The sequence below is a fragment of the Equus asinus genome, chromosome 27 (genome assembly GCF_041296235.1).
Source record: "Equus asinus isolate D_3611 breed Donkey chromosome 27, EquAss-T2T_v2, whole genome shotgun sequence".
Classification (NCBI taxonomy): Eukaryota; Metazoa; Chordata; class Mammalia; order Perissodactyla; family Equidae; genus Equus; species Equus asinus.
In genome coordinates, this window is record NC_091816.1 from 31,483,362 (window position 1) to 31,510,654 (window position 27,293).

General features: G+C 37.0%; 1 protein-coding gene across 19 annotated transcripts in view; it reads right to left on the bottom strand.

Annotated features, from left to right (window-relative positions):
- The window catches only part of WDR17 (WD repeat domain 17), a 101,435-nt gene that overhangs the window by 6,934 nt on the left and 67,208 nt on the right, over nt 1–27,293 (bottom strand). For 15 of the 19 annotated variants that reach the window (XR_011498800.1, XM_070499888.1, XM_070499899.1 and 12 more), the window contains 17 exons: nt 25,831–26,033; nt 24,373–24,522; nt 24,157–24,287; nt 23,742–23,867; nt 22,548–22,703; nt 19,840–19,904; nt 17,206–17,338; nt 16,647–16,738; nt 15,603–15,702; nt 14,624–14,763; nt 12,486–12,506; nt 10,512–10,623; nt 7,070–7,211; nt 6,671–6,773; nt 5,356–5,457; nt 1,180–1,278; nt 673–856 (listed from right to left, as the gene is read on the bottom strand). Coding sequence is in view for 17 of the 19 variants with exons in the window: in XM_070499888.1 (XP_070355989.1) it covers nt 673–856; nt 1,180–1,278; nt 5,356–5,457; nt 6,671–6,773; nt 7,070–7,211; nt 10,512–10,623; nt 12,486–12,506; nt 14,624–14,763; nt 15,603–15,702; nt 16,647–16,738; nt 17,206–17,338; nt 19,840–19,904; nt 22,548–22,703; nt 23,742–23,867; nt 24,157–24,287; nt 24,373–24,522; nt 25,831–26,033 (2,059 nt within the window). In the remaining 2 variants the exon portion in view is untranslated. The remainder of the gene's footprint in view (nt 1–672; nt 857–1,179; nt 1,279–5,355; nt 5,458–6,670; nt 6,774–7,069; nt 7,212–10,511; nt 10,624–12,485; nt 12,507–14,623; nt 14,764–15,602; nt 15,703–16,646; nt 16,739–17,205; nt 17,339–19,839; nt 19,905–22,547; nt 22,704–23,741; nt 23,868–24,156; nt 24,288–24,372; nt 24,523–25,830; nt 26,034–27,293) is intronic. The other 4 variants (XM_070499890.1, XM_070499898.1, XM_014860665.3 and 1 more) reach the window with 2 other exon arrangements.

A 27,293-nucleotide genomic window follows, 5' to 3' on the forward strand; every position in this document is an offset into this window, starting at 1 on the left:
AACTGGTCCTGGCTCTGAGATGATGAAGGCTTCTTTATTTTCTGGAGATAATAGCACCCCTGGGTCACACTGGGAGGCTCCTGCATCATTCGTCATCATTACTTTGATTGTACATTAGGGACCATTCCTTGGGAATTTGCCATCCCTCAGGATTGATCCCAATAATTTTTAATTGCTGAAAAGTTCTGTAAATCAATGTAAGAGTATGCATAATATATCAATAATATATTATACATCCATCAGTTTTTAATTGCTTTCTTTGTGTTTATAAAATAAAAATGGAGACTAAAAAATTAAAATTAATCTATGGAGATATAATAATTTGTAACTGTGTTGATTGTTGCTTTGTCTCCCTTATTTAATTTCCCTAAGGATGTGATCTGTATGTATTTTAAAACGTTTGTTACTAAGTATACATATCATTTATTACTACGGATCCCTATTGCATGAATTGCTTTTATGATAGTAGTACAATGACCATCCCTGAGAATTTATTTTAAGGAGAGAGAGACCATTTAGACTAACTGTGGAAGCAGTAAGGGCAATATTTTTTCACTAGGCCTCAAGCCACTTTTATTCAGATTATGCTTATTTTAAGATCACATTTCAAAAAACAATAAAACAAAGAAAAATGATGGAAATGCAGAATTTATGCCTGACATTAGGCTGTACCTGGATTTTTAATCCCGTAAGACAAGAGATGTGAACATCGGAATGACTGGGAAGATTCGATCCAGTCACGTAATCTGGTCCAATAATTCCTTTGATTGGTTCTTCTTTTAGTCTCTTTAGTAAAGCTGCATAAACCATTCTCTGTGAGTCAGAAGGGGGTGTATATGGAGATTCTTCTGACGATCTACATTTTCAACAGATATTACATTTTCATTTTTGTAGAATCACTGAGTTATTAAGGTTTAGATTAGAAACAGTCCTTGGTGATTACTTAGTCCCCCTTTATAGATGACAGCAAATTAACTTGAGGCTTAATTTACAGTAAAACAAGTAGCTCAAAAAACGCAGGAAAGGATGGCATTGTAATCTATTACGGATAGATGCTGGGCAAGCCAAGGTTCATTACTCTGCCAAGACGAATCAGGAGACAATCCACATTTTCAACACGTTTGTCTATAATATTAAGTAATACCTCTGTATTCCAATCTTTACACTGGATTCACTCACCGGCTGACGGACTGTGTGCAAGCTCTCCACGCATCCAGTTCCTCAGAAAGGCGTTCAATTTTTAAAGGCACTGACACCTCCCGACGTTTTAATAGCTGACTGAAACGTGAAAAAGAAATGAACATCTGACATCCAAGACTAAGGGATCAAAACAGCAAATGAACTTTAAATAAGTGCACTTTTAGGTTTAACAACTAGTGTTCAACAATATCTATGCATGCATGAATATATGTACCTGTGTGTGTGCACACGCTCACTTGTATATTTAGCTTTTAAGTCCCTGGCAAGTCAAAGATGTTCAATAAATGTTGGTTGGGTGACAGTCTGCGTGAGCGAGTGGATGAATAAATGAACTGCATAATGTATGGAGAAAGGTTAGACAAGACAAGCAATGCTGAGTAATAGCCACATCTGGCTATTGTATGGTACAGTGCGCGTCTGTGTTAAAAGTGGATGGTAGGCGTGAGAAAGCAAGTGGGAGAGCAGTAAGAGAAGAACGCCAACCAACAGAAAGGAACGGAGATGATGATTTCAATTCTTCAGAGACAGAGATGTGTGAAAAAAAAGCAGTGAAACAGTGATAGCAGTGATCCATCACGTCTGTGTTTAGAAAACTGGAAAACAGACATAACTATTACTAATCATGAAGCTTTAGATAAGGGGTTACTGGTCCTAGTTTCTATAACAAGTTACAAACTCAGTATGTTTTTCAAGGAACCAGTTAATTGAAATTTAAAAGTAAAAGCTGTTTAGGGAGTAAAAAGAAAAACGACTGTAAGACCTTAAGGATGAAGTAAAAGTAAGCATTTCTGTAATTTGCATTTGATGGTTACCCTTGCTAGTTGTCATCATTCTGCCAGGACACGATAAGAATTGTTGAGAAAAAAAGAGATAAATAACCCTTCCCCACACACATCTAACATTTCAGTAATATCTCAAATCAGTTAGGAGCTTATTTTTTTGACCCCAAATTATTGAACATAAAAATTCTCATTGACAATGTGGCTAGCTCCAGAATGAATTCCTTAAATAATCTGGCTCCCTGCCTACAATTTTGTACTTGACAATACCTTATCAGTGCAGCAGATTTTGATGATCTATGGTAGGTAAAGCAGTGTTAAAGAGCAAGAGAAAAACCAAGGTAAACAGGTGGAGAGAATGCTGTGAAAAATATCAGGGAAAAGCTTACATTTGTCCAGGGAATTACAGGTAACTTGGTTTAGTGGGAGCAGAGAACATATAAAAGGACACAGTGGGTGACAAGGTGGGAACCCAATTTTTGTGGACCTTTAAAGTAAGACTAAGGATTTAGAACATTATCTGTAGTCAGTGGGGAGACCTGGAAAGCACTGAGGAAGGGTAGCGCTTCAGGAGGGCTAATGCAACAGCCGTACCTGGGATGGGGGACCGGAGGAGAAAGATGGAGAAGGTGAGAACATGAGGGCTACCGTCGCTGAGAGCTAATAAAGCCACAGCTATGGCGTTACAGAAAATGAGAAAAGGATGGAGGTGGGCATTGACTAATCGAACGTTGACAGGGAGGGAAACACCTAATCATGAACCTGATCTTTAATTACGGGTGACAGAAATGTAATGACACCGTCAAAAGAAAGGGCGAACACAAGAGAAGGAGTAGATCTGAGAAGGAAGAATATTTTAATGTTGAGCAGGCTGAGTTGAAGGATGGGGTTCAGCGAGCTGCTGGATATACACAGAGGAGCGGGGAGTAGGCTCAGCCTGAATACAAAAGAATGAGTTATCTCCATAGAAGTGACAGGTGACACGTGAAGCTAGAAAAATGGTGAGGTTTCCAAAGGAAAGAGTGTAGGAAGGAGAGAGGAGAGAAGAGGTGTGGAGACGTGGGAGGACGGTGAGCTGGAGGAGCAGGGAGAAAGGGAAGGAGCAGAGCAGAGAACCAGAGAGAGCAACCTTGAGAATCGGGTGTGAGTGGGTTGAGGAATCAATTTAAGCAGCAAGACTGATGTGGATCAAGGCTGCCCTAGGTAGAGAAGACCAGGGCATCCTGGCCTACATGCCAATCTATATGACCCAATTCATATCTAAAGTTATACGACCACCTGATAACCAGACCCCACCGGCACTGATACCATTTAATGACTTTTTACATCATCTTTCCTTTGTCTAGTAACAATAAGTCATGTACCCATGCCTTATAAATTTAGCCCTAACCCTCAACACATTGCAGCTCTTCACTGCCCATGGGTCCTGTCGCCATGCTATTCTCTGAATAAAGGAGCATTACTACCAGACCCTGAGAGTCCAAGAAATCTTTCTTTCAATGACTTGGCTTGCGGAGCCCGCATCAAGACAAGGTAACAAAAAAATACAATTGCCAGACAAATAAGAGGACTTCTTCAAAATCAGGGTGGTCTTAAGTATTTCCTTCTAAACTAACATGTTTCCCTTAACTTGGACACATTCTCTCAAGTCTGTCCTGCCTTACAAATAAAAAGCCTTCTTTCTATTCTTTTTTTTTTTTTTTTTTTTTTTAAGATTAGCCCTGAGCTAACATCTGCCTCCAATTCTCCTCTTTTTGTTGAGGAAGACTGGCCCTGAGCTAACATCCATGGCCATCTTCCTCTACTTTATATGTGGGATGCCTGCCACAGGATGACTTGATAATCGGTGCCATGTCTGCACCCGGGATTCGAACCAGTGAACCCCGGGCCGCCGAAGTGGCATGTGTGCACTTAACTGCTGCGCCACTGGGCCAGCCCCTGTCTTCTTTTTATTCTTGATATTATTCCAAATGACCATTTTCTGTCTCTTTGCTTTCATCATTACCAAAGTCATATACAGCTAACCATATTCCGTTAAGTAATATTTTCATTGCATGTGATACACCCTATTGTTCCTGTATTTTAGTATTGATAGAAGTTGCTTTTGAATTTTGGGTGTGCTGCCTGCACAGGAACGGATTTTCCTCGCGCACCCTGCCCCGAGGGTGCTAATTCCTACTACTCCTCGGCCTGCTCTGGGTGCACACCAGCACCTACACCAGACATCCACTCGGCAGGAGGGTGAACTGAGAAACGAGGAAGCTTTGTTCCTCTCAGAACCCTCTGCCCCACAAGTAGGGTACTCAGAAAACTGCCACCCCAAGACCCTCAGCATTTGTAGGAGTTACCTGCTCTGCCATTGAGCAAACTAGTAGACCTGGAAATGTTTTTTCAGGGGAGGCACTGTGGATTTTACTGTTGAGTACAAAAGTTTTAGGTACAATGGCTAAAATTCAGCAAGCTGTCAGAAAACATATGAACTTGGCAGGTTCTGCATGAATATAAAATAGTGAGCTATCTGCCGCTCACAAACACTTTTACTGTGCTTTTTTCTACTGTGGAGATTGGAAAGCTAAGATACTTAGTTTCTCATGTTCTTTTTTTCTTTTTTTTTTTTAAAGATTTTTTTAATTTATTTTTTCCTTTTTCTCCCCAAAGCCCCCCGGTACATAGTTGTATATTCTTCGTTGTGGGTCCCTTCCAGTTGTGGCATGTGGGACGCCGCCTCAGAGTGGTTCGATGAGCAGTGCCATGTCCGCGCCCAGGACCCGAACCAACGAAACACTGGGCCGCCTGCAGCAGAGCACACGAACCCAACCACTCAGCCACGGGGCCAGCCCCAGTTTCTCATGTTCTTTTAAAGGTAGGGCTACATACTTCTGGCCAGTGTGACACAGACATACAACCCTACGGAGGACTTTCCTTCTGGAATCAGATGGTCTTGCCCTCTGTGGTCTTCATCCTGTCACTCTTACCTCTCTCTCCCGCTTAGGATGCAGACACAATAAACAGAGGGGTTGCAGCTACCTGGTAACCATGGGTAACCCAAGCAAGAGGAAGGAAGTCAAGAATGTCAGAGTCAAGAATCCAGGTCTTTCATGGAATCCATGAGCAGCTGTAACAGCCTTGGAATGCCTACCTCAAGTGTCTTGACATAAGACCAATAAACCCTACGTTTTCAGGCTAGAATTAGGATTTCTGTTATTTACAGCCTAATTCACTTCTACTTTATTGCTGTTTTGTTATAAAGTACATGCTGAGTGAATAAATAGATGCATACAATCTATATTTGCTGTTTCTATGATACCCTTAGAAACTAATCATCTTAGTGAAAGGAATTTCTCCTATTTCATAACAGAAGAGAAATTATTTTTACCTTGTGTACTCATAAAGTGCTGGAACAATGCTTTGGTATTGTCTTCGGATAGCCAATAATGCACCAATATAACCACATAATATGAGCAATTCATTTCGAGCTCTAAAAGATAATATGCATATTAATTTAAATTCCATAATTTGAGGTATAGAACATTACTCTCATATATAGTTATTATACTCCTATTTCTGTATTTTGTTGAGTGACATTTATAGCAAAATACGCTTAGAAAATTTTCTAAACTTCTAGATGTTTTATTAATCAGTTAACTTCTATTCAGACATTTATGCTATAACATAAATTGTAATTTAAAATAAAAGACTTTACATAATATTTGACTCTTGCCTTCTTGTTTTTCTCTACTCCTTGACTGTTTCTTCATTTAATTTCTCTAGATCACAGATTTAGGAATTCCCGGCATATGGTGTAGACTCTAGGAAAGGGCAAAGAAGACCCACTCCATTTCCTGCCAGGAAAGGTGCCAAAGCTTCTCAGGCTGCTGTGTTATCTTTTCCACGTGGGCATAAAAGAGAAATAGCCCAAAGCCTCTATTACCAATTATGCATCATCTCTGGGGACTTTAGTTATACGGATAACAATGTTCTTATATGATACTTGAGTTCAGGCATTGTGCCTACTTTTTACCTTCTAGTACTTTCTCTTCATTCCTCCAAACTAGTACGCTTTGCACACAGTGGATATTTAATAGTTTCCTGAAGACTTGAGGTCTAAATCCACCCCAAAGCTTTGAATTAACCCTATTTGAACCACATACATACACATATATAAACTTACACACACTAGGCATTAATAAGTGGGACGACTAATTTATTTCTGTTTCAAATTGACCTCTGTATTTTTTCTTAAGAATCTAAAAATAAAAATGTAATCTTTCTACAAGTGCATCTACCAGTCCAAGATAATCTTCTTTCTTTTTTTTTTTTAAGATTTTTTTTTTTTTAAAGATTGGCACCTGAGCTAACAATTGTTGCCAATCTTCTGTTTTCCTTTTTTTTTTCTTTCTGCTTTTTCTCCCCAAATCCCCCCAGTACATAGCTGTCTATTCTAATTGTGGGTCCTCCTAGTTGTGACACGTGGGACGCCGCATCAACATGGCCTGATGAGCGGCGCCATGTCTGCGCCCAGGATCCGAACCAGGAAAACCCTGGGCCGCCTCAGCAGAGCGCGCGAACTTAACCACTCGGCCACGGGGCCGGCCCCTGATCTTATTTCCTGACCTAAACACCAGGAACAATACATCCATTTTGAAACACTACATAGGTTCAGTTACACATTTTGGGGAAAATGTACTCACTCAGTACATGTATGCAAGACTAATTTTTCTGTACGAATATAACTCAATAGGTCAAGAACAGGGTAAATGGTGTCCAAAGTCCAATCTGAACTCTTGATGTATTCTGACAAAATAAAACCAAAGAAAAGATTCTCTAAGTAACAGTAATAAAACGTGTCCATCCAATTTTTAACTTATGTATTAATTCCCTTTTGGTCAATTCTATCTACCTCTTTATTTGCTAGATCACAAGTATTTGCCTATTTATCTCTTTCAGGTCCCCATACCGCACAATCAGTAATCTCTTTAGTTTTTGAATTTGGAATGGCTAGTGCTTGATTTTAAGGCTGTTTATCAATATGAATAAAAAGATCAAATAAATGAGTAGATTTTAAATTACACCACCAACTAGAAACTTACCTTTGATGAAGTCAATACCAACAGGAAGGGCTTTTTCAGGTTCTTGACTTAACAAGTAATACTTTATAGTTTCAAATATATTGCCATCTGCATGGGCTGTCTCAGCTAACTGCATACATTCCTCTACTGTGGGTAGCTTGCACTAGAAAAGAATTAGTTTGATGGAATTAGTACCCACAAATGTCATCTAGCAAAAAATGCTGAGATTAGTATTTTAGAACAAACATACTGACCAGAGTCAAAAACTACGTTAAATGTAGAAATCTTAAAAGATGCACTCCATCCTCCACATGTTAATTTAATTTCACTTGGCCTTTGAGACAAAGCAACTTTATTTCAAGCAGAAAGGCAAAAAAACACGCAAGCTCTAAAAGTTTTTAGCTTTGACATTCTGAAATGTCGCAAAGTGGAGATTTTGAGCCCATGAAATCTCCTTACTGTAAAATGAAAAGCAATACTCCCCATTTTTTTAAATAATTGTTTTTCTGTTAAACTTGAGCATCTACTCCTCCGTCAGGTAAATTCTTCTGCTTCCATGATGCAGGCAGGAATTAAGTTATCGTTTATATCAAACGATAACTTCTGGGATGTTCATGCTTTTTGAAGTGTAGGTGTTAAAGTTTGTTGGTTTGTTTCTAAGCAACACTTAGAAATAGTTCAACGCTTTCTCTCACCAGACTTGGGCAACCACTCTGAGAGGAGCTTCCACTGCACCACGTATTTTGTGTTGTGACCCCAGATGACGTGGTCCATCCATAGGAAGGTCATCTATCGCCTCTCCTTTGAGATTTGTCACCCTTTCCCCTCTCACTTGTCTTTCACATCCCTTTAAATCACTAAGATGGTTTGTTCAATTTATTTATTTATTAATGCATTTATTCAATAGTTTCATATTTCCTGTTATTTAAAAGTTAGGTAAACTGAACATTTTGATCCCTCAATCTCTCTCTCTCTCTCTCAAAAAAATTACAACAAACTAAATGAAAGGAGCTCTCATGTATGTGACACGTCACATTCTTTCCTCCTCTCTCTTCACCAAATGCCAGTTATTTCCTGAGCAAGCACTATGTGCCGGGGGCCATGCCTGGATGCACAGAGCGAGCTTCTTCATGAGGACGCGTTCTCTGAGTAGAGGGAATAAAAAGTGGCTCCCATTGAAATTCCATTCTCAAATAGAATTGCAATAAGAAGAGTAAGAGGATCATCTTTTTGACTCTTATCCTTTCTTAAAATTCTAAAGTTACGTAAGTTAACATAATATTTGGATATATAATTTTTAGTATTACTTGTGAAATTGCCCAGGGTTATTAACACTTTTCACATACTAACTAGTCTTTCTAAAGAGTTACCAATGAAGCCTGACCAGAGAGTCTAATCATATCCTTTCAGAGTGTGTGGTGAAAAGATGAGGGGGGGAATGCTGTTCTCGTCCCCATCATCAACAGCTGTGTAAACACGGACAAGGATGCAGCCTCTCTAAGCCCCCATATTGACACCTGCGTTAGTGTACATTAAAACGCGACACAGCAAATGTAAAGGACAACTGAAAAAAAACCACTCCTGCCTCCTTCTGTATGCATCTTAATTCCAACATAAAAATAGTTTTTATTTGTCATGTTTATAAAACCAAAGCACAGCTTACATAAAATATGATTCACAGAATATAAAGTATATAATAATCATCTCACAACCCACTGGTAACTTTGAACATTTATCCTTTCACAAGTATTTCCCCTGATACCACACACACTCACACATACACGCACTCACACACATGCACTCATTCACACACACATTTTTTTTTTTTTTAAATTGGCCCCGGGCTAACATCTGTCGCCAATCTTCGGTTTTTTTTTCTTCTTCTCTCCAAAGCCCCCCAGTACATAGATGCATATTCTAGTTGTAGGTCCTTCTAGTTCCCCTATGTGGGACGCCACCTCAGCATGGCTTGATGAGCAGTGCTAGGTCTGCGCCCAGGATCCTAACCCTGGGCCGCCGAAGCAGAGCACATGGAACTTAACCACTCCGCTATGGGGCTGGGCCCACACACACTCTTGATCTATCTATATTAACGCGATAGTCAGTATGCATCCATTATTGAATGAAAAGGACCTCCCCACGGGGGAAAAATCAAAGTTCATATAAGTGACACAAACTTTGTTATTCTGAGAGTTAAAAATGAGAAAATGTTTTACTTATATCTTATCTTAAAAGAACTGTACATATCTTCTTAAATATGCTACAAATAAAATAAATATGTTCACAGCTATTTTCAAAATGAAAGTCATATGGCATGTGCATAGTTTCATAATCTGCACTTTATTTAATTTTTATAGCCACCTACCTATGTCAATAAAAACAGAACTTCATGATCCTTTTAATGTATTAACAGCACTGAAATATAGAAATGTACTATAACATACAAATAATCTCCCTATTTTGGGCATTTTGGTTGTTTTTATATATAATCTTGGTACATAAATTCCTATATCCTGCAAAGGAGTATTTTTTCAAAGCACTTTAGAATAATGCATGCAATGTGAGTTTACAACAAAAAGATGGTCATCTAGGAAGCAGGCCTTCACAGACAACGAATCTGCTGGTGCCTAATCTTAGACTTCCCAGCTTCCAGAACGTGGGGAAAAAAAGAAACTATCCTTGAGCCTCAGACAGGAACAATGAATGCTGACCCCTCCGGTATTTCTTCTATCAAGAATAGCTTCTGAGATGAAGAAACTGAAGTCTAGCAGCTAAAAGGGCTAAGCAAAGAGTTCAAGAGGATATCAGAACTGAAACAGAGGTCTTCTGATGCCCAGTCCAGAGTGCTCCCCTCCACCCATGACACCTTTCTACGTTTTAGTATTGGACCCAGTATGGAGATCTATCTATTTGCAACTTTTACATCATGGCATTCTGCAAGGATGGCAATAATTGTACGCACATTAGTATCATAAAAAAGTGATTTACCAAAAAACCTCCAAACCTTCATTACTTCTTTTAAAGATCCTAAATTGTCTATTTTTAAAAAGTGAGCACACATGGACCCTAAGATGCAAGGAGGTGCAGTGGGAAGGGCTTGTGAGTCGGAGTAAGAGATGCTGAAGTTGCTGTTCTCACTCACTCCACCATTGACTAACTCAGGCCAGTTCCTCACCTTCCTTGAGTTCATTTTCTTTGTCAATAAGAACAATATCCCCTGCTTTTCAGGGTTTCATGAGAATTGAGTAAAATACAAATACATGTGAAATTTTAGAGCCATTCCAAGTATACAGCAGAAGCTCAATGGTACTTCTTATTGTTATCATTTTTATTGTATTTATAAAAGGGTCCTAAAGGGACCATCTAATTGTTTCTCTGCATGTCTCTCTGTTTGCAGGAACCTAAAATTAGTTAAATCATAGTATTGCATTCCGAACTAGACTGTTTAATATCATCAGCATACCTTCTCATGAAGATCATTTATCTCTTCAGTGCACCCTGGGTAGAAAGCACAGAGTTTCACTAACTGTAGTTCATTATCAGGAGTCATCAGGAGAAGATCGGCTGCCAAATTCCTATTCACATAACAAAGGGGAAACTTCAATGGGGAAAATAATCTAAAAATAACATTTAGAACAATTTCAAAGGAAAAAGACTCTTATTACCTCTTTTGCTTTTCTATTTACATAAACAGCACTAATTTCCTGCTTAATTATGAAACTCCTCTAAATATAGATTACAGAAACCAAAGGGCATGAATAAAAAGTGAATTAGGAAATTCCTAAATATTTTTTAAAAATCTACCCTGACTCTTTACATATTTACAATTAATTTTGTTATTATACAATAATTCTCTAACCAAACTAAATAGCATTAGAAATGTTCTTTGGAGCAAATTACAAAGCACATGTGTGAAAGCTAATTCTCATCGACTTGGTTATGCTGCTAACACTGGACAGTTGTGTCAGCCCACTCATTAAAGCTGGCAGGGTACTTAGATATTTTCAGTTTAGAATTTGGGGACTCTGCATATTTCTTAAACTTTAGGTGGAAATCAAAGATAGAAATGCAGCTTTCTGATTTACTTTTCAAAGATTCCATCAATGGAATAAATCATTTTAAAATAAGGCATTTAAAAAGTTGTACACACATAGATTTACATTCAAAATATTGTGTATAAAATCCTTTTTAAGAATCCAGTGAAGAGTGAAGAGTTTTTGGTTGACTGCATCATAACTGAGTAAATGCTAATTTTTAATGATTCAAGATGTTATTATTCAACTTTCAAGAAATTGATATATACACATGCAGCATGCCTTTAGAATAGGCAATATTTCGAATGTGAATTTATGAAGGGCTAGCGGTGGACTCAGTGTAAAATCCTCTTTCATCTTTATTGTGAAGCCTTCAGTAAATTCTACATTGGTCATTTATGTAAATAAATTATTTTTAACATTAAGAGACGTAAAATCAAGAATATAGTGAGTATAGGGGGCTGGCCCATAGGCGTAGCAGTTAAGTTTGGGTGCTCTGCTTCCGTGGCCCGGGGTTCACCAGTTTGGATCCCAGGCACGGACCTACACACGGGTCATCAAGTAATGCTGTGGCAGGTGTCTCACATATAAAGTGGAGGAAGACAGGCACGGATGTTAACTCAGGGCTAATCTTCCTCAAAAAAAAAAAAAGAACATAGCAATATAGAACAGGAATAGAGATAATTTGTGTGTGTCAAATTTTCTATCATCATTGGGCAGGTTAAGTTTTTGAGTGTTTTCACAAGTACCAAATTTGAGTAATTTATCTGTTCCTGCTAAAAAGTATAAATGACTTTGTTTTCTGACCAACATTTAACAGTGGTTTTTAATAATGTTCATGAGAATATAGAAATCATCATTTACTTTTACAGTGTGTAAAATAGCTGTGCTAACACTATTCAAGCGTCTATGAACTACAGATAAAAATCTGGCTTTCTTACCACAGAACTATATCCTGATACAGTGAAATTTACACCAATGCTAGCTAATTTTATTCACTCTTTAGTCTATACTATTCATTGAAAATTCAGTACACCAATTGGGGAAAATGGACGTATATGTAATGATACAGACCAACCAAATGATCTAAATTCCTAAATTTCACTATCAGAACAGGAGCTTTAATTTGCTTAGCTGAGTCAGCCATTATTTTGTGTTGTAGAAAGCCACAGTTCATTTATTACACTAGCTTTCAGTAGAAAATCATGAGTGATTTTGTACCGAGGTTATAGGAACTGTTCTCATTACTTTGGAGTTAGGTTTTATATAAGTTATATAAATGAATTGGTAGTCTATAAAACAATGAAGCAAAAACAGCTACTGATGATTTCTTAATAGAGTTGTTATTCTAAAAGTAAAACATAAATTTTTAAATTAAACAGTTTTATAAAACTAAATAATACCTGTATCCAACAGATGGAAAGCTAAAAAGAAAATAATTTTGAATATGAATACGATGACTATGCAATGAGAACCAAGAAGAAGCAAACTTCCACCAATAAACAGAAAAAATGTAAAGTATTCTTGGTTTATAAAATTATGAGCATTCTCTTGAAATTATGCAGCTGTCTTAATTATCTTTTCAAATTTGTGGAGCTCTACTAACAGACATAAGGATTACAGATTTCCCCTGGAAATAAACCTGATCAGCAGCATATATTCCAGAATGTGAACTTTATACTGGTTTCTGGTACACATATCTATGGATATATAAAGGAAAACTCTTGGGAGGAATTATAAGGAAATAGAAATTTGTTTTATATTAAAAGCAACTAAGACATACAGTCAGTTGAAAGATTTTTAAATCTCTTCTATATTTAACATCTATTTCTGTTTTGCTACTTTGTACCCTTATTTTTTAAAAAAACTAATCACATTTTATTTAGATTAGATGATGACTCTTAGCAAGGAGTCAGTCACCTCTGTGAGTAAATAATTTGAGTTAGATCTCATGCTTTGGGATGGGTCTAGGGCAAGTCAGGGTAACTATGTTACTGACTACCACAGTTCTCGACAGAGGGAAAACTGGCTGCTCTCAGAGGATGGTCAGCATGAAATACATTTCAGTCTAAGACTGATGGTGGGGTACCGCTACATTTTAGTGGGGGGAAAGGAGCTCTTATATCACTGTAAGATATGGGTAAAAATTAGAATAATTCTGAGATTCCTGATTCATTATGAAGCGCCCAGATCCAGACAGAAAAAGAGAATGGACAGTGTTGCTCTTTTTCTGAGTTAGCCCCACGTATGGAGGTGGTATAGCGTGATAGCTGACAGAATGAGTGTTTGTGTCCCCCCCAAATTCCTATGTTGGAAACTAATCCCCAGTGTAATGGTAGGTGGAAGTGCGGCCTTTGGGAGGTGATTAGGTCATGAGGACAGAGCCCTCATGAATGGGATCAGTGCCCTTATAAAAGAGGCCACAGAGAGCTCCCTAACCCTTTCCACCATGTGAGCACCATGTGAGAAGACGGCCAATTATGGACTAGGAAGCCAGCTCTCATCACACACCGAATCTGTCAGCACTCAATTGTGGGCTCTTCAGCCTCCAGAACTATGAGAAATAGATTTCTGCTGTTTATAAGCCACCCAGGCTGTGGTATTTTCTTATAGCAGCCCGAACTGACTAGGACAGTAGCTCAGTGCAAACTCTGAAGCCAGTTTATGTAGCTTTGAATCTTGGCTCTCCCACTTTCTGAGACCTGAGGCGAATCAGGATCTTCTGCAGAGCATCTAGAGAGTTTTCATGTAAAGTGCTTAAAACAGTGCTTGGCACACAGTGAGCAGGAAAGACGTGTTATTATTATTATTACTATCTGTAGTGTTCAACAGTGGAGTCGATATAGCTCCATTTTAAGAGCAGTGTTTGTGTGTATGGGGTATACCTGGGGAGAGGTGAAAGTCCTGATAAGTTTATTTAGAAACGTCTTCAGGTTCTAAGTATTTGCGGGAAAGAGAAGATAAAAGTCTAAAATCATCTTTTTTCAACAAACATCTAGTGAGTGACAGCATCACATCTTTCCTGAAGGTGCCTCCATCGTGAAGGACCGTCTGCCTAAAGAACAGGACTGCAGATGTGAGCGAGAATTCTCTGACCTGGATTGCCAGCTCACTCACAGACTTTTCAGGGTCTGTCTCTTAGAGTATTGCCCAAGTTTGGGGAAACAGCCAAACCTTAAACTAAGACACGAGATCTGAGAAGAATGAGTGTAGATATGCAGAATTTAACATGAGGGAATGTGCTGTCCTGATAATCGTAAGAAGGGCACATTTATCGTCTCATGATGCTTTATGTGCTTGAAATGTTATGGAATTACAACGGGGCTACTTCAGAACAGGTCATGGTAGATTTCTTATAGAACCATGGGAGTTCTCACCATTCCTTCATTCTCACATCACCATTTCCTCCCAATATCTTATCTTTTATTTAAAAAAGGAGACCCTATATTCTCAAAAGCACATCTTATCAGATGCAATTTACAACATTTAAAAAATGTATCCCCTCACTATAAAAGTATTCTTTGAATTTAGAAATTCTTACCACGTTGAAATCATCATGCATTTTCTCGCCAATAATTCCAGGGCGTAGTGGGTTGCTGGTGCAGCAGACTCTCCCAGAACCGTGCCCACAGAGACGGCCAACTCCAGCTCATTCCCACGAATCAGGGACGCCATAGCAAGCTTGCTCAATGAGAAAACAATTTCTTCAATTTCACAGATGCTGGGTAGGACCATCATTCCCCACCAAACTCATAAAGTAGATAAAGCAGTGTTAACCTATAATCAATTATTCTTATAAAATATTGAATGCAATATTTATACAAAGGACTTATGTAAAAGCAAGTGCAATTTTCAGATGGAAAAGCTGATAAGGAGACACCCAGGAAATTTTATTAGGTCAGAATTTAAGAGTTTAGAACCTTTGCTCATATTTTTATAATTAATGACTAACAGTCTCTCTGCAATATTCTCAACGTGTCCTTCAGTCTCTCTATCCGAAAAAAATGTAAATCCTTAAAAGCTTCTTCACTACTGTACAGTGATTATCAATTACTCCACAAAGCCAATATATCTAAGGCTACACGCAAAATAAAATCTATACCTTTACTTAATATTTTCTTTATTACATTAGTGGGTCAAATGGAAAATACCTTAAAAACATAACTTGTGAAGAATATGCTAAAGTATATGTAAAAATAAGTGCTTTCACAAGTCAGATATTCTGAGTCCAAGTCTAGCGACTTTTCCCTTACACACTACTGCTTCTTATACATATGCTGAAATACTTAAAGTTGTTACAAATGTGTATCTTGAGATAAAAAATAAACACGTTAAGCAAATAAAGAAAAAAGATCTCACAGTCTGTAGAGTTTATGTGTGCTTATCAGGCATGCAATTACCCAGGCGTGGAAAGCATGCAAAACCAGACCGTACACAGGAAGTCAATAGTTTTTCCCCTCAAACACCAGGACACATCTTAAGAGCTTTTCATCCACACAAACCAGTTTGAAATGTTGTACCTCAATATTATCTACAGCGAGGTGGCAGCACGCGGCCAGGACAGCTCGTCCATCCTGAAAATGCCATTCTGCCAGTTCGGTACTGACTTTGTGCAGGAGTCTAGGGAGAAAAAGAACATATATTCTGTGCAAACACAAAGATTCCATCATGAAAGTGAACTAATGCCCTTTGATAACAACCTGATTAAGGGATCAAATAAGATTTAATTCGATATCCTTGATTTAGGTATAAAGCCTGATTTGGAGGAAAAAATCAGGAAAGTAGTCTTTCTTAACAGATGAGCTGATCAGCCCCCCAACCGCCACCCCGACACTTGTCAGAAGAAAAGTCTAATTTTCAAAATTCACCATCCTACATTGCATAATTTATGACTCAGCTATGGGGTAGTCAACCTTACAAGAAATACAGGGGAAACTGAAACTATCCCAAATTTAGGTGGTGACCAAAATATGGGTAGTGCGTGTTAGATCTTTAAAATGTCAAGTTTAGAAATGGCAGCGAACAGCAAGAAAGAACCAGGAAGGAACATGCTAGTCCCCACACATTACTTGCTTAACATTTTATGATTTTTTTTGCTTGAAATGTGTCCTAAAAGTTTAAATATCCTATTTTCTCAGGGTATAATAGGAGCCAACAGATGAGGCAGGGGAAGATAGATTATTAGATTTAAAAAAGGTCAAAAGGCTAAAGAATTCTAATTTCTATTTCTTTTAAAAACATAACTATTTGAATTTCTTCTTTAAGAGGCCCAAATGTTATTCTAGACACTAACGGTGGGTTATGGGATTATGAACCACGTTCCTGCGATATTATCTGTACTGACTTTACAGTGAAACATTAGTTGATGAGTTTAAGTACATTTCTCTATTCATCCAGGAACGGATGCTGTGATGGAACTAGATGGTGGTGAGAAATGCAGTTGTGGACATGAGCCAGTCAAGTCTTCTGCATACAAGAAGGATGAACTGCATGGCCCTCGAAAACTCCTAAAGGGAAACCAACCGGAAAATGTATTGACCCCAAACAAAGAATAAATGGCTCACTCATTAAAGTCTTCATTGTAGATATCATCAGAATATGAAGACCCTTTAGGTGCAGAAACATGAAAGGTTTGCATATTTCCCTCACAAGCAGCCTGGAATTTAATGAGATCATTAGTTAATCTTTAGCTAATTATTAACTGACCAATTTCAGAATATTATTTTGAGCAAAGTATACTTAAATCATGTTTGAGATTTATACTACAATTGAAGATACCCTTGGAATGCGTGAAAAAAAATGTGAACTCCTTTGTGAGTATGAATGTGAAGCATCAAGTAAATATTTACTAGAAAAAGTTGCTCAAGCATATATAATGTTCAGCAGTAGAGAAAAGGTCAGAGTTCAGAGATGGCTGTACATTTAAAGATCTAAAACATGTTCAGGGTGACCAGAGCAAAGAGAGCGTGACTGAAATGTTGAGACAAAGGCTGGGAAGTGGACAGAAGCCAAGCCATGCAAGACTTTGTCAACCATGTAAAGGTGAGTCAGTCAACACAATCTTCTCGCTTCCTCATTGCCCACCCACCAGCATGAGCAGCGTGTGCAATGATGTAGTTGTACCTGTGCAACGAGCAGAGCTTCTTTAAGCTGACCTCTTGACATAAAGAAATTGACTAATTTTTTCACTTCGCCAATAGCTATGCAGTACGGAATGACATCATCCTTATCTTCCTGGATTAATTGATCAGCTCTCCTAAGAAAAGAAGAACCATTTTTTCTTTCTACAATATACTAATTTCAAGGTTCTCAGTTGGACTGAGATTTTCTGAAATATCTAAAATATAAATAAAATAAAATATCTAAATATTTAAAATTTGCAGCAGATTTCATAAAACCCTTTTGCATATCACTTTTTAAAAAGACATTTTTATAATCAAATCAGCTATGGAAGATAAATAAAAGTTTTCTAAAATGGTAAATACTATTGTCCTCGTTTTCCCTTAGAACATTACATATTTTCATATTTAAAGGCACTGAACATTTTGTCCTAAAATTTGTATAGTTTTGCTTTAGTGAGCATAACAATGAATAGAGAGCCTCTAAATGCAAGTAGCTTAAAAATCATTAAAAAGGATAACACAGGAACATAAACATTGTAACAAAATGCAGAATACTGTAAGTGCCTCAAGCAAGGTAGTTTAAAGAAAAATCGTGTTCTGGATGTGAGGGAGAGAGCGGATCCCGATCTTGGAGTCTGTGAAGGGTACACGTGTGTCTGTCTCTGTCTCTGCATCCATCACTATCTGTCTGTCTGTCTCTGTTTCTTTTTTCCTACCTAAGTCTCAGGTACCTTCTCAATGATCAACCTAGGAAATTCCATTTTTAATGTTTAACCTCAGTTTTGTTGACAATCTGCTATGTTTAATTTACACTGGCATTTGCCATAAACTACATTTCAATTGCCAATCTTTGGGTAGGTGCAGCAGCCGCTTTTTATATTGTTTGACCAGCTTAATGTTAACAGTCCCCAAATCATAGGGTCACTGGGGTTCTCCCCAACAGCTGTGTTTTTACCGTGTGACCCTGATTTCCTTGTTATAGCTGTTTATAAACAATATTCTCCTCATGGGTGTTTGGAACTAGGACTGAGAGACCACCAATCGGTCTCTCTGAATGGCGGATCTATAAAACATAAACTTTGGAGTCTTGGGGAGACCATTTTCTGGTCACCACGTGAACTAAGGGGCAGAGAAAATCAGGTGCTGGTTTTCAAAGATAAATGAAATAGAGTTTTTGCTGAGGTTGAAACAAACTTGTTTTGTGAAAAAAAATCCTCTGCTAACCTGACTTTATTAAGGTTTCAATGGGAGCAATAACATTTGCAATGGTGCACTGAGGGTCCAGGAATTTAGGATTGTGTGGGATTCTCAGAGCTTAGGACAGGGAGCCTACAGTCTGAGGACTGGAGCCAGCCCGTTGCTTAACTTACTGCTGGGAAAGTAGGTGTGAGGGAACGGTCTGCTTCCCCGTGGCGAATGCGTTAATCCTTCTGGATTTCATGTTTAGCCTCTGATTGACTTTTATTTGTACATGTGAGTTGCAGTTGAATTTTGCTCTAAACCATGTCCCACAAAAGAAAAATCAAAACTTTTCATTTTTAATGCCAGAAGCAAAGTAATTGCTCATTAAATAGTACTCTGCAGGTCTAGCACCGTGACAGGCACATAGTGAACACTAAATAAATATTTGTTGAACGAATGAATAGAATGGAATAGAATAGAAGAGAGAATAGTCTTAGGTTGTGGGTTGAATTGTGTCCCCCAAGAGATATGCCGAAGTCCTAACACATAGTATCTGTGAACGTAACGCTATTTGGAAATAAGGTCTTTGCCAATATAATTAGTCAAGATAGAGTTACACTGGATTAGGGTAGACCCTAAATCCAATATGACTCTCTGGTGTCCTTATAAAAAGAGAGAAATTTGGACACAGAGACACACAGGGAATAAAACCATGTGAAGACAAGGCAGAGGCTGGAGTGATAGGTCTATGAGCCAGCGGACGCCAAGGATGGCCAGTAATCACCAGAAGCTGGGGGAGAAGCACGGAACCAATTCTTCCTCAGAACCATCAGTAGGAACCAACCCTGCCGAAAACTTAGTATGCGACTACAGAGCTACAAGAGAATACATTTCTGTTGTTTTAAGTCACCAGTTTGTGGTACTTTGTTACGGGAGCCCTAGGGACGCTGATGCATCCCAGGAAAAACCTTGTTTGTTTATTGCATTCTAGAACAAGGACATTTAGTTAAACCTGCTCAGTGGTAAAACTCTTCTTCATCATCAGTATCTCCCTTATATCCACAGAGAGGAAATGGTAGTAATTAGTGTCTAAAGAAAGAATTTTTGAGATTATTTATAGAATAAGTATTCGATGAACTTTTGGTAACCTTCAGGAAATCTTACCACTTATATTTCAACAGCAATATATTAACCAATGAGCATGTTTACTGATCTCCTCCACTGACAAGGGGAAATTTGCCTTCTGCTGTCTTTATCAGATGCCAGATGAAACATAAGAACACCAAAATGACTTGGAACTTGTTTAATTTACTGTATCAGTAGACATAAAATTCCATTATTATTTAAAACAACATATGAGTAAAAAATCTCAAAAGCTACCATCACATTTCTATATTGCTTCTACTTTAACATAGTTTCAAACATCTGTGTGGACACTCACTCTCTGCCTTACCTCTGCATTAACTTCTTCCAGTATTTCACAGAGACGCCTGGTGCAACTGACAAGGCTTTGTCCCACTAGAAGAGAAGAAAAGAAAAGCAGAAACGTATCTATTTTGAGTACACTGTCTAACTCTCAACAGACTTTTTTTAATGAACTCATATTTATAATATGAGTTTTTAGAGTGTTTGGATTTCCAGGAATATTTTTGTATTCTATGAATAAAGTTATATAGAGTACAAATATTACCACACTTTAAAATAAAGTAGGATATGAAAATTCTATTAGCTAGCAGGGGAAAATCCCAAACCGAGAGAGAGAGAAAGAGGGAAGGAGAGAGAGAAAGAAGGTAGGGGAAAGGGATAGTAACTAAACTAAGTTGTTTGCAAATATATTAACTCATCTTCCAACACAACACCAGAGTAATTTGTTCTGTGGTATTCTATGTTCAAAATAATAGATACTGAAATTTTTATTTCTCTGCTACCTATATTTAACAAATATGACATTTATTTCTAATTTTATTCTTTCCTGACTCATTTTTATAAATTTTATTTTCATTTCTTCCTTTATAGTTAATAATACCTGTCTTCATATTTTAAAAATTAGACTACTATTAAATAAGTTCATTGTTCAGTCAAAGCTGATTGTGACTATTATTTGAAAATATGGATTTCACTGAATTCAAGTCTAGAAGGGAACTGAAGAGAAAATATTCTGAAATACCACTAGATGAATCAAAACTTCATTTTAGTTAAGGCTCTCCAAATAGCAGAGTTCTACTACAATTAAGGCTAGAAAATCGGTGATTATCTTGAAAATAATAGGGTAAATTTTAAATAGGCAAAATTGAATATAGTCATGCATGGCTTAGCAACAGGGATATGTTCTGAGAAATGCGTCGTTAGGCAGTTTGATCATTGTGTGAACATCACAGAGTGTACTGACACAAACCTAGATGGTATAGCCTTCTACACACCTAGGCTACATGGAACTAACCTTATGGGACCACCGTCATATATGTGGTCCATCGTTAATCAAAACGTTGTTATGCAGCGCACTGTACTGCATTATTTACAATCATTATTTATAATTATTTATAATCATAAATTATTGACTTTATAATTATAAATATTTAATTATAAATTTAAAAAGGTAACAAAATATGTTTTCAGGGGAAATTTGTCTTTATTACAGTAGGGGTGAATGGAAGAAAGAAGTTGAAATGTAGATTAAATTAATTTCAAATTTATCAAGCTCTTTCAACAAAAACGTCTTGTAAATGAAAAGATTAAATGTTCTCCTAATCTCACAGTATTAATCTTACAGAAATAGAAACTATTATTTGTAAGGAGGTGATAATGAACAATTATAAGGACACCTACATTTCTAAAGGATAGTAAGCACAGTTTTTTGGATCATGAAGTCCACTGATGTAATTGCACACAACAAAATTATTAAGCTCTATAAGTAGATATTTGATAGAATCTATCTTTAATTAAAATTGAATTAAATATAGTTTATAATTATATATACTCAAATAGAGAACTCAGAAAGATAAAGAATTACACTGTTCTACCGAAATTTATTTATTCCTTTTCTCTTTGGTTTTTGATGTTCTTTCCAGTAGTGTTCTTTTAAAAAGTAACTTTTAAGTCAATCTTTACTTCTTCATAAGTAAAATTGTTACGTTGCTCTTAAGTTAAATACTTTTTAGTTTGCAATGATTTTTCAGTAACTTTTTTAAATGCCACATTTTATTATTTTAGGTGAAGCAGTAATCCATTGTTTATCTGTAGTGTATGGGGAAATAACATGAGTTAAATTTAATTTTGATATCTTTTAAAGAATAACTTGTCTAGTTTTACTTTATTTTATTTATAAGTATTCTTAATATCATGCTTTGCAATTACAAAATTAACCTAGAGCTTTTCAAAAATAATATACAATGAAACAAGTCCGTGCCATTCTAATCTTTTTCTTTTTTTTTTTTTGGAGGGGTGGGAGAATTTTTGTTGAACTAAAAGATGCATGCAGAAAAATGAAAAGCTCAGTAAACTTTTACAACTGAATATACTCCTATAACCAGCCCCCAGATCAAGAAACAGAAGCCCCTCTGCCCTTCTGCTCTGTTAGTCACCCCCACCTCCCAAAGGTAACCACTATGCTGAATTTTAATAGGATAGAGTCATCCTAACCTTTTTTGAAAACTCCGTTTTGTTGATTTAGTCCTCTATAAGAATCAGGATGCGCCTTAGGACCATCCTTCACCAGATGATCCTCAGTGGAGACCCTTCTGGTCAGTGCGGGATTTAGTTATGACAAATAGGATCAGCAAGGGGAATCTACTGTGAGCAAATCAGCCATCATAGATGTTTTTAGAAATCAAAGATCCCAGCCTAGGGCCTAGTGGTTCCCAAACTTTAACACGTGTGAGAATAACCTGGAAGGCTTAGAAATGCACAGATTGTTGGGCTCCACCCCCAGAGTTTCTCATTCTGCAGGTGTGGGGTGAGAAATGCATTTCTAACAGGTTCCCAAGCAATGCTGATGCTGCTAGCCGGGGATCTCACTGTGATAGCTACTGTGTTCTAAGGTATAAACCTGGTATCAGATTGGCAGGGATTCAGATCTGGAAAAAGAGAAGCTTAATACTCAGTATTACCTAACACTCAGCATACTTTGTGAAACTCATCCATTTTGCTTTGATAACACATTACCTCTCCAAGTTCAACCATAAGTTCACAGTATCTCTGAATTTGTCCTAATCTCAGGTGTATCTCAGCAGCTTCCTTCAGTCTCTCCTCTTTAGTAGGCATCCCGATACCACCACCAAATTTGCACATCTTGACTGTTGTTAGTTCTTGGGCTTCCGACTGGTTAACAAGAAAACGACATTTTCTGAATTTTGTTATGCAAGAGCTGGTGACAGCAGACGATCATAAAAGCATTATATGGATACACATTTTAAAAGCATGTAGCACTGGAAATTAAATATTTTTAAAAATCAATATGTTTCCTCTATAAAATATAACACCTCTTTTAAACATAATATTTTGGTGCATGAAGAGTAGAGACTGGATGTGTCTGGTGTGGGTGAGGAGAAGCTAAATCCCACAGTCCTTAAAACTCACCAGGTGTGGTGGTTATATCGAAGTCCAGAGGCCAAAAGGCAGTGAGCGGTAAAGTGATACACAACTGGTGAAAAAATATATAAAGGCCTCTACTACAAATAAAAAATTACTGGCTCACTCTAATTGGCTCCTACACTGTCAATAGGTAACCATTATCGCCATTAAGTGTTAAGTTTGTGATTAAAGAAAGTACTTCTTTATGAAAATAACCGTTTCTTACGACCATCAGACCACATCCTTGGCACAATGTTCTCCATGCTCTAACAGTTAAGACAACCATTGATAGTTCATTGCAAATACAAAAGCTATTTCTTCTTTCTGGACCCAGCACTGGTTTGTTGTAGGTACTGGATATCGCTCCAGGTAAAAGGTAACGAATAATTTTGTATTAAAATTTGTTAAGAGCTATAATATGATCAGTTTTAATAAAACATATCTCAGAATACAGCCTATTAGGTTTCTGAGACTAAACTCAGAGCCATCCATATGGCAGGATCATCTGATAATAGGGTAAGCATAAACTGTTTCAAGGAATTCCAAGAGACCGTTGAAGAATTTCATGAGATTCAGCCTAAGAAAACTATGACTGCCTTAATCTGTTCTTGAACAATTCACACTCTTACAGCTGGTTTTCACTGAGGATTTATCTCCCCAATGTTCGCTTATTTCAGTCTACCAACTCTAATTACATACATTTGTTAAAATTATTTTTATATTTTAATACTTAAAAGGCAAATATAATTTTTGCATGAGTATATCATATCTGCACACCTTACTTACCGTTCTAAATTTAATCAGATGTTTCAAATGCATTATTCCTTTACAGTAGTTCTGAGGAAGTAAGCTGTCATCTTGTCCTTTTATCACAGCAACTAAGTTCCATAAGTTGTCACTGCCCCCTGGAGGCTGAAGAGGTGAATAACCAAGAGATACAGTCATGAATTAGAAACCCCACAGCCTTCCGCAACTTCAAAAATATAATGCAGGCGTATCTAAATTGAAAGACAAAATAATAGCTTTATCTCATTTATTGTTTCTGGTTTCCGTTTGCAGCCTTACACTGTACAGATTATGTTCAGAGGGACCCACGGAATTGGGATGATACATGTAAATATGTGACAGCTTAATGACAATAGTTGTAATCTTCACTTTGGCCAAAGGGAAAATCTTCATATTTAAATCCTACAATACTTACCGATAAACATTCTGAAAACCATCTTAGCTTTTTCATTTGAGGATTTCCAGTTAGTTTCTCTACTTCCTGTTTAATATCTCTTGAAGCTTTACCACACAATAGAGGAGGAGTGCCTTGTTCTATAGCATAATCTGGAGGGTAGACATAATTCAGTGAGAAAGACTGCTTATAAACATTATTTAAAAGTAAAATCCAATACATGCACATTTTCAATACCAGTGTTTCCGATAATTTCTTCCCAAGATCTGTCTGCCAGGATATTTATTTGTAAAGGAGTGATTAACGGTGTTAACGACCAGAGTCTCACTGTGGAGTCCCGGGAGCAAGAGGCCATGGTGAAGGGGCGGCTCGGATGACATGTTAAACCTGATGGAAAAAACAAAACTATTTTAACTAAAGTAAACATTGAAAAACATTTTTTTATTTATATGTACCTTATAAAACTTCTACAGAATTGAAGTTATGAAGAGATTTTTTGTTTTCTTGAGGAAGATCAGCCCTGAGCTAACATCCACTGCCAGTCCTCCTCTTTTTGCTGAGGAAGACTGGCCCTGAGCTAACATCTGTGCCCATCTTCCTCCATTTTATATGTGGGATGCCTGCCACAGCGTGGCTTGACAACTGGAGCGTAGGTCTGCACCCGAGATCCAAACTCGTGAGTCTCTGGCCGCCCAAGCGGAATGCATGAACCTAACCACTATGCCACTGGGCTGGCCCCATGAAGAAATGTTTTAAGTAACATTCCTATCTTCGCCCAGCATAATACAAGAATGTAATAAATTATTTAACATATTCTGTAAATACAAATACAAAATTGAATAACTATAAGAAAGCAAATGGTCCTGGATGAAAATGCTGAAATTATATTTCAGGTGGTTAATATCAATGGGGCACACAGTCATCTGTGAGTTAATGGATGGACGTTCTAGTTACAAGATGAAGAGAGCATTGGGGACCTTTCAATTTAGAATGTCAGGAAATGGGATTCTCTCCCACACTCAGGCCCAACACAGCCTCAGTTAATAGGCCATTGAGATGAAGCATATGGGGACAAAAGGCTAGATTAGGGTTACCTTCTCCAAGGAATCATTTTTATATTCGAATTCATCTACTTAGCCCCATCAAGATTTTGGTGCTAAAATGAGAGTAAAGTGATACGCAAAAGATAAGAAATCTGATTTTCTGTACCCAACTCAATCATATTAAAAAACAAAACATTGTCTTAAACATCCAAGAACAGAGGTAGAGGAACAGCTAAATAAGTTATATCTACTTTATTATTGATTTCTATTTCACAACCTACCTCTGGAGTGATGGTAAGGGAAGGGAGGAAAATCCAAGCCATCATGTAAATACGTGCATGTGTGTTTGCATGTGCACATGTATGCACAGATACACCTGCAGATATAGAGAGAGACGCCACAGTGCTAACAGTCATCTCCTGATAATTTCTGATGACGCTTTCTATTATCGTCTGTCTATTCTGATATTTCAATAATAAACATGTATAGTTTCTAATGAGAAAAATGTTATGTTAAAATGAAACTTTTTTATCAAATTAACTTTTTTATTAAATAAATTTATTTTAAAAGACATTAAAAAATATTGTATAGCTCAGAAATTATAACCATTGTTAATATAGTAAAATTTAAAAGTACATGCAAAACATTTTACCATATACATCTGCGCCATGATCGTACACAGTATCCAAACAAGTTCCTTCTCGAGTGTCCCATACTTTTATAGTATAGTCCCAGCTGCCAGATATCAGCAGATAGGGGATCTCCGTATTCCACATTAATCCCCTCACAGGTGCGGTGTGGCCACTCAGAATATTTATGCAAGCGTCCTGAGTGTAATCCCAGATTCGCACAGAGCTGAAGACAGAATATTATATAAATAATACCGTTCAAGTTATAATTTCTCTAAAGTATTAACATACTCTTCATGGAGCACAATGATTTTTTCTTAGTATATAGAAAAAGCTTTTATGTTTCAAGATATGTTAAGACTCTCTTCTTTAGACAGATGGAAATGAATAATTAGCTAGGCTAGAGCTAACCTATTCCAATAATTTTTCCCATACTTTTACTGGTCATTTACTACTGATAACTAAATTATACTATTTCACAGTTTCTGTGTTTAAAAAATTGCTTTCTTCAAGTGAAATATCCAGAATAGATAAAACCAAAGAAAAAATACAACCAATAATACAGATACAATAATTTAAGAGCACTTAAATTATTGGTAAGTCATAATATAGCATGTATGATGAGTATTCTTTGAAAAATCAAATCATTCATATCTGTGCTTTTATCAATACAGTAAATCATTCCTTTATGTTTCTGTTAGTAAAATAAGTTGCTTAGTCAGTGTGGAATCATTCATAGATCAAACACAAAATTTAAACATAACTGAATAATTCATGATATTACTTGCATCTATTGATGGTCCAAAGCACAAATGTTACTGAAATAAAATTTGAACTCAAAGTCAATTTAAGATCTTCAAAGTCCAACTTTACTTGGACAATACATAATAATCTTTTAGTCACAGATTTATGTCAACCTCACCATACCAAAATATTAATTCAGTCATGCCTCACTTAACAATGGGGATACATCCTGGGAAATGCATCATTAGGCAATTTCGCCATTGTGTGAGCATTATGGAGTACACAAACCTACTACACAAACCCATGCTATAGACGGTATAGCTTACTATACACCCAGGCTATATGGCACTAATCTTAAGGGACCACCATCGTATGAGCGGTCCGTTGTTGACTGAAGTGCCATTATTTGGCACATGACTGCACTTCAAAGCTTATATTACACTATAAAGGAGATGCATTACATATTTCTATTTATTTAAGGAACATCTCTTTCTGCTTTATTTAAAAAGACTTCTTTCTTCTTTTTCCTCTTATCCTAGGCCAGTACAATGTATCCAGGCATATCATAACCTAATATTTTGGTGCTAATTTCTTATAAATGTTAGCATTTAAATTATTTTGGTTGATACCAGACTTTCATAAATAAGACTATATTAAGTGACTTGTATCAAAATAGTTTAATGTTATCATAGGAGGCCCTAGAACGGGTGTCCTTGCTTTTATGACGTAAGTTAGATTAGGC